The sequence below is a fragment of the Benincasa hispida genome, chromosome 8, assembly GCF_027475165.1.
Source record: "Benincasa hispida cultivar pf3 chromosome 8, pf3_genome.v1.1, whole genome shotgun sequence".
Classification (NCBI taxonomy): Eukaryota; Viridiplantae; Streptophyta; class Magnoliopsida; order Cucurbitales; family Cucurbitaceae; genus Benincasa; species Benincasa hispida.
Genome location: NC_143485.1, coordinates 22,713,733 through 22,722,473, shown reverse-complemented (window position 1 = coordinate 22,722,473; position 8,741 = coordinate 22,713,733). Strand labels below are relative to the sequence as shown.

The window sequence follows — 8,741 nt, the reverse complement described above, 5'->3', positions numbered from 1 at the left end:
TAAGGCAGAAGATTATTGATGCGCAGCGAGACGACCCTTATTTGGAGAAGAGAGTTCGTAGACTGGAGTCAGGCTCGGATAGCGAATTCTCTGTGTCAGCAGAAGTGGCCTCCTTTATCAGGGGCGTCTGTGCGTGCTGTCGATTAGTGACATTAAGGATGAGCTGTTGTCAGAGGCTAATAGTTCCCTATTCTCGGTCCACCCCGGCAGCACCAAGATGTACCAGGATCTGAAACGATACTATTGGTGGAATGATATGGAAAGAGAGGTTGCAGAGTTCGTCAGTAAATGTTTAGTGTGCCAGCAGGTGAAAGCCCTGAGGTAGAGGCCAACAGGCTTGTTACAACCATTAAATGTACCAGAATGAAAGTGAGAGCATGTGTCTATGGAGTTCATCGTGGGGTTGCCTCGAACAGTTAGAGGTTTCACTGTGATATGAGTTATTGTATACAGACTTACGAAGCTAGCACATTTCATACCTGGAAAGTCCACCTTTTCAGTGAATAAGTGGGCACAGATATACATGAAGGAAGTGGTAAGATTGCATGGAGTACCCGTGTCCATTGTGTCGGACAGAGACCCTCGTTTCACGTCTAACTTCTGGAAGAGTCTCCAGGCAGCATTGGGGACTCGGTTAAACTTCAGTATAGCAGTCCACCCTCAGACTGATGGGCAGACAGAGAGATTAAATCAGATACTGGAAGACATGTTGCATGCCTGTGCCATAGAGTTTTTCGGAAGTTGGGATGCTCACTTACACTTAATGGAGTGTACGTACAATAACAGCTACCAGTCCACTATTGGGATGTCACCCTTTGAGGCCTTATATGGGAAGAGTTGCAGGTCCTCTGTGTGTTGGGATGAGGTAGGAGAGAGGAGATTGTTAGGACCTGAATTGGTGCAGACCACAAATGAGGCCATACAGAAGATCAGGGCTCGTATGCAGACAGCCCAAAGCAGACAGAAGAGCTATGCCGATGTAAGATGTAACGACCTAAAATTTGATACTAGGGTGAAAGTGTTCTTAAAGGTGGCACCCATGAAGGGTATTCTGAGGTTTGGCAGGAAAGGAAAGTTGAGTCCGAGATTCATTGGACCTTTCGAGGTCCTGAAACGAGTTGGCCCTATAGCTTACCGTTTGGCCTTGCCCCTAGCATTTTCTTCAGTTCATAATGTCTTCCATGTTTCGATGCTAAGGAAGTATGTGGCAGACCCGTCCCATGTAGTTGACTACGAGCCTTTATAGTTGAATGATAACTTGAGCTACGAGGAGAAGCCCATAGAGATTCTTGCTAGAGAAGTAAAGACATTGCGCCGTCGGAAAATTGCTTTTGTGAAAGTTCTATGACAGAACCTCCAGTTCAGGGAAGCCACTTGGGAGCGAGAGGACGAGATGAAGGCCCAATACCCTAAGCTTTTTCAAGGATGAACTTTCGAGGACGAAAGTTCTTTGATGGGGGAAGAATGTAACATTCCACACCTTTTTTATTTATTTATTAATAATATAAAACTTTTCCCTTTTCAGTAATTGTCCTTAGTTGAAGGGCATGTTTGGAATTCTGAATTTAAAGTATAAATGCTAGGATTTAAGTGTTGTCGTGGAATTTATTAAAAAATTATTCAATTTGAAAAGTTGTGGCAGGAATTAATTATTTTTGGAAAAAGGAAAGGAATTAAATAGTATAAAGTGGGTTAAGGAAATGATTTAATTAGAGTTATACTATTTTTCTTTTATTATTATTATTATTGTTATTTTTATTATCATTATTATTATTAGTATTTTTTTAAAATAAAAAAGATCCCCCCTTATCTTCTCCTCACACGAGCCCCCCCTTCGTTTTCTGCTTCGAGCCGCCGCACGTCCGCTGCTCTCAGCCCGCCCAGATTCGAGCCACTGCACGTTCTCCATCCTCCTCCACTCAGATCCGAGCTGAGTCTCTCCTCCGCCACCCACCGCGTCGCTGCCGGCTGCTTCCATCGCCGCCAGCCCTGTTCGTCGCCAGGACCCGCCTATAGCACTAGACTTGTGCTTTGAGTAAGCGATTGATTATTTTTGGGCAAGATTTTGGTTGATCTAGTTTGATTACCCATTTGGATTTTGGGTTAAAAATTTGTTATCTCTATATTTGGAATCCAGATCCAAGATTGGAGTACTTCGAAGTGCGCAGTGTTCTGTTTAGTGGATTCGAGTTCGTTTGGCAAGTATTTTTTGGTAAGCGTTGTGACCCTTGTTGTGAATTGTTAGGCACTTTTGGTTGTTAGACTGATGGAGAGTTTGGTTTTAGTTTCTCGAAGGTTCCAAGTCGTCGTCCTTTGGGATCTAAAATCTACTAAGAGGAAATTTTGAGTCGAAATCTCGAGAGTGTTGGTTGATCAAGTTTCGTTGGGTAAGTTCATTGGTGATCCCAAAATTTAATTTGTATGTATGGATCTTGGTTCCAAGAATTTAAAATTTGTGTTATGTTCTGTATTAGGGGACTTAGTTCAAGGGTTTTTGGTTGGAGATCATTAGCTTGGATTAAAAATTAGAATTTGATTTGGAGATAAGTAATCTTACTACTGGAATTGCCCACGGGCCAGACTTTAGTTGTATGCTAGCATGATAAGCGTATGTTATTGTAAATGTTAGCATATTGATTGACAGTATGACCTGAATTAAAGCATGTCTTGGCACGAATTCTGATTTGTTTACATACACACTTAAGTACTTGATCGTTAGTATGTGATAGTATGTGTTTTCATATGTCGATGTATGATCTGCTGGTGTTGAGGCATACTTGCATGTTGTGGATTTATGATGTAAGTTAGGCATGGATGATGTATAATATGTTGTTAAGAAATATGTGTATGGGATGAAGCCATGGTATCAAGGATTTTTATGTATGTTTTAGAACTGTACAATGTTGAATCTTAGCACGTTAAGACTATGTGAATATCCTCATTGATTAGTTAGATGCTCACCAGTTTGTGTTTCATTCGGGATTCACCAGTTTTGTGTTTCCTTTGGGATTCACCAGTTTTGTGTTTCCTTCAGGATTCACCAGTTTGTGTTTCCTTCGGGATTCACCAGTTTGTGTTTCCTTCGGGATTCACCAGTTTGTGTTTCCTTCGGGTTCACCAGTTTTGTGTTTCCTTCGGGATTCACCAGTTTTTGTGGGCATTCTTAACTACAATAGGATAGGACTCAGTCTCTCATTTGTTACATGTATTTATATGCCATAGGTGGGTATCTAGAGGACATAGATGCCTAGCCTGACCCCAGTGGTGGGGTTACTTACTGAGTATTTCATGCTCATTCTTTCCTATGTTGATGTTTCAGGTAAGGGTAGAGATGCACCGGCGATGGCTCAGTGGAATTCGTGATCGTGCCACTGGGACTAGTTTTTACGCTTCCGCATCATGACATTTAGAGTCCTTATTTTTCCCTTAATGTTTAGTTTTATTCTTTTAAACTTATTATTAAGGATTATTTCTTTTATATACCTTTAATAGTCTTTACGAATTATGGGTACCCTATTATTGTTTTAACAATTGCATTTAATAAATGTCTTTTGAACTTCTCTTGTTTAATTAATATTTATTTCAACATAACTGGGTGTCGTTTTAAATTCTATGCATGCAATTATTTTAGTAACTACCTAACCTAAGTCCTAGGGGGTCGAGTTGTTACAGTTAAATTCTATGCACGCATGTGAACCTAATGTCTTGAGAGAGCTAGGTTAGAATCTGGACTCGAAAGAGCAAGATCAGGCTTGCATAAACAAGAGATAAGGACTTAAAGATAAGCTCTGTTTGTCAACTTGCATCGCATGCATCCTAGGAATAGGAATGATATTATGTGGTGTATGTCATTTTGTCATCGCATAAATAGGAATAGAGGTTTATGTGTAAACCCTGTAGACTTATCGCATATATATCTCATGCGTTCTAGCTTTAGAAGCCGTGGTATTCGCACCGAGAGGTGGTTTACCGTTGTATGCATGTTGCATGATGGCAAGCATGAACGCATTCTAGGGAGTGTTAGCCGAAACCTTTCTCAACCCGTTCACCGCATATTCATCGGATTTCCCGTTTACCAACTCTTTTCAAACTCCATCGCATTTGTTATTTATTTTTAATGAATGCAATTGACAAACAAAACACTTTATTTATTTTCACGGTTGCCGCAAAGTTTTCATCAAAATTACCAACGCAATCTATTTTCAAAAGTTCTGTGTTCGACCCAGGACTTACCAGGAAACTCACAAGCAATTCCATCAATGCATATCATCCATATTTCCACTTCAGAAAATAGTGCATCAACCTCGCGGACCTGCAGATCATGGGCTCCAACGATCTGAGATTAATTGGCTAAACTCATTAGACCAAATTAATCCCCATTCGTTAATTAATAGATCATTCCACTAAAGCCCATAGTTGCACTCCCCTCACTGTAGATATATTATGTCCTCATGATTTAACCATAGCAATTGATGATAAAGTAAAGAGTGTGAACTAGAACCCAAAGCAAACTTGATTAACAGTCACTTCCAAGCTTTGACTCCAAAATATTCATAAAATACCCAAAACCAACCTCCAAAATTATCATAAAAAAAATAATTTAAACTCATACCCAATGGGTAACAAAAACAAATTCAAGAAATCATCGAAACCTTACCCAAAATCAAGGATTCTGACAAAATCAAAACAAAATCCAATGAGAAGGAGTCGAAGACGTCCAAGGGCGATGAGTGGTCTAGGCTAAAGAGATCTGGCGACGTCGGCTTGTTGGAGAAGAGTGGCGTGGACAAAACTAACAGGCGATTGGCTCGACAACGATACGGCGAACGGTGAAGGAAGATCAGCGCGTAGCTCAGCAGATCTGTGGCATGCGACACAACCGACCATCGACCAAGACGTTCAGACGTGATGACGTGACGTCTTCTAAAGCTACGGTTGCGATAGCTGATCGATGACAAGATGAAAACTGGCAGCTTCAGGTCTGGTAGACGTGGGTAGCGGCGAGGTTGGTCTGGGCAGTGGGGGAGGCGGCAGCGATAGGAGGAAAAAGTTTGGGGAAGAAGGGTTTCTTGCGTGGGGAGAAGGGATGGGTTTCTTTTTTTAAAAAAATAAAAAATAATAATAACTAAAAGGGATGGGTTTCTTTTTATTTACAAAAAACATTAATAACTAAAAAGAAAATAATATAATTACATTTAAATCATTTCCTTAATCCACTTTATACTATTTATTTCCTTTCCTTTTCAAAAGAAAATTAATTCCTGTCATTAATTTTCAAATTGAATTTCAAAATTGAATAATTTTCACGTCAACTCTTAAATTCCCGCACTTATACTTTAAATCCAAATTCCAAAAATTCCCTACAATAACAAAAATTACTAAAATTATATAAAAAAGTGAAAATTCGAGGTGTTACATTCTTCCCCTAGGAACTTTCATCGTCGAAAGTTCCTTTCTGGAAAAATAAAAACTTTTACATAGGGATAATGAAACATACATGGTCTCTTATACTAACTAAGCATAGAAAAGAAGGCAGGTAAACATAGTCTCAAACAACCCTAGAGTGTCAAGGTCTAAAATGTAAATTTATCTATCACTATAGTGTCCGACCTCCCCACCTCATGTCAGGTTATGGCACTGTTCCTGTTCCATTGCTGCTGTCCACTTGAACCCACCTGATCTTAACTCGAAGGTTGGTCCCTACCATCTGTAGTGCTCCTACTAGGGCACTCATATGTCATATGCTCTTTCTGTCCACAACGATAACATACCCCTGCTCCAGCCAAGCAACGACCCCAGTGACGCTTTCCGCATGAGTTACAGATCAGATTTTCTTCTTTAATAGATACAGGTTTCTTTTGCTGAGACTCAGAAGTCTTCTGGTCTGCTTTCCTTTTCTGACCTGTGGAGACCCCAATCCCGAGCGACCTTCTGTAATCCTCTCCCACCTGAGAGTCAGCATCAATCTTCACGGCGGCCCGCAGTGCCGCAACATATGTCTTAAGGTCTAAGGTATGTACCATGTCTCGCAGTCCGCTCCTCATACCCTGAATAAATCTCTCGATCCTCGATGCCTCGGTGGCTACTAGTTCAGGAGCAAAGTGGGACAACTTATCAAATTCCTGTTCATACTCCACCGACATAGCGTCCTGCTTCAGGTTCAAGAATTCTGCCTGCTTATTGTATCGGGTGTTGGCCGAAAAGTACTTCTCATAAAAACATTCCTTGAACTGTTCCCAGGTTGCAAGGTCACCTTCAATATCGATCATCTTTTCTGCCGAATGCCACCAGATTGTCGCGTTACCAGTCAGCATGAAGACTGTGCATTGCAGTTTGTGCTCTTTTGGACACCTCATAAAACGGAAAATTGTCTCAATGGATGACAACCACAGTTCTGCCTTGGTGGGGTCTCCTAATGATCCATCAAAGGAGAGAGGGTCATACTTCTTGAAATCCCTCAGATGTTTAGCCTTAAGAGACAAGCCCTGCATGTCTCTATTCTGCGGTCGGGTCTGCTGTAACTACTCAGGTGGCACTGGTTCCTCCTGAGCCTGGGCCTGGGCAGTCTGTCTTGGCATTGCGCTACGGATTAACTCTTGTAGTTTCCCTATTAGGGAGGATGCATCAGCTTCACTAATTCTGGCTTCCATCGCCTTCTCATCGACTTGGGCCATAGGTGGATTTGGAGCTGTCGGGACAGTCTGGCTACTCTCAACTCCCTCTTCCTGCACTCCTTTTCTAACTGTCTTTCTTGTTCCAGGTCTAGGTGCCATGTCATGTCATGAACTCATACATTAACTATCTCTGGATCTTTCTTCGAAATCAAGCATTTAAAACACTACATCATTATTCTCACATATGCATTAAAACTTTCATTAGTAGGACGTACCTAGCGATGATGAGGGATCCATTACTGGGCCACAGGGACTATCTAGACTTACGTAGTAAGTCAATCTACAGAACCCAGAACATGCGCTTTGATACCAACTGTAATAACCCGACTAAACTAGGACATAGGTAAGGTCGTTACTAAAATAAATGCATGCAAAGAATTTAAAACGATGCTCAGTTATTTGAAATAAATGCTAATTAAAACAAGAGAAGTTCAAAAGACATTTATTAAATGCAACAATAATAGGGTACCTATAAATCATAAAGGTTAATAAATACATACGAATAACGATTCTTAATAATAAGTTTCAAACATCAAAACTAAACATTAAGAGAAACATGAAAAGAACTCTAAATCTCATGATGCGGAAGCATAAAAACTAGTCCCAGTGACACGATCACGAATTCCGCTGCGGCATCGCCGGTGCATCTCTACCCTTACCTGAAACATCAACATAAGAAAGAATGAGTATGAAATACTAAGTAAGTAACCCCACTACTGGGGTCAGACTTGGCATCTATGTCCTCTAGATGCCTACCCCTAGTGGAACATATAAACTATTCTAGTCCTCATGGAACACATAAATACATGAAAAACTTATTTCTATCCTAAGGTAATTGAATATGTCCACTATCTCTAGTAAGTCCCGTAGGACCCACAACCTCTGGTGAATCCCGAAGGAAATACAATCTCTTACATACGCATGGTTATGCATACACCTCTATCGTATACACATAACCTACTTAATGTGTACCTTTTTCGTACACATGGTTACATATACACCTCTTTCATATACGCATAACCCACTGAAGGTGTACCTCTTTCGTACACCTAGTTAAGTATACACCTCTTTCGTATATACCTAAGCTACTAAGTATATACCTCTTTCGTACATCTAATTATGTATAACCTCTTTCGTATACACATAATCCACTGAGTATGTACCTCTTTCGTACACCCCCAGATCCTCTCTATAAATGTAGGGATGTGTACCTCTTTCGTACACATGGTTAGGCATACACCTCTTTCGTATACACATAACCCACTGAGTATGTACCTCTTTCGTATGCTCTAGTACCCTCTAGGTATGTATCACTTTCATACACACCAGCCCTAGTACATCTCTTTCATGTACTAGGTCGTTGGACGTGCATTACTTTCATGCAGTCACATAGTCTGGAAAGGAAAAAAATGGCATCTAACTTCCTGTTACATATAACATTCACCTAATCATGAATTTCTAAAATCTCCTCATCAAGGTCATGTTAATTAACCTCAACATACATAATTAAACTAGTGTTAATGAATCTGCTCTAGTGCATCACTTTCATGCACTAAACTATGTAAACAATCAGGTATTTGAGATTTCATAATATACAGTACGGTCTACACATTCTCATCATAAATCGCATAACTATATGAATCAGCAAATGACGAATCCTCATCTAACTTTAAGAAATTCCAGTAGGAGTGCCACTTAACTTACATTTAAGGGTCATGCTCAATCAACCTTTTAATATAACTCATAAAATTCTAAATCATACTCATACATTAAAATTCTTCCGACATAATATCACATGCTCCTATATCTTTTTTAAACAATCCATTAAATCTCAGAATATTCAAAAGTATCCTTGCAACTAGGCTTAAGATCCTAAAAAATAAATCATAAATTTATCCCCCGACACAAAGGCAATTCCAGTAGTAAGATTACTTACATCAGAATTAAATCTAAATACATCGTTCTCCAGGCAAGCAATTGATGATAAAGTAAAGAGTGTGAACTAGAACCCAAAGCAAACTTGATCAACAGTCACTTCTAAGCTTTGACTCCAAAATCTTCATAAAA

At 39.9% G+C, this 8,741-nt stretch overlaps 1 protein-coding gene across 1 annotated transcript; it reads right to left on the bottom strand.

Annotated features, from left to right (window-relative positions):
* Nucleotides 1–5,681: 5,681 nt before the first annotated feature.
* Nucleotides 5,682–6,491, bottom strand: LOC120077819 (uncharacterized). Its single transcript, XM_039031884.2, has one exon. It carries the CDS (start codon nt 6,489–6,491, stop codon nt 5,682–5,684), a length of 810 nt encoding a protein of 269 aa, XP_038887812.2.
* Between the last annotated feature and the right edge of the window lie 2,250 nt (nt 6,492–8,741).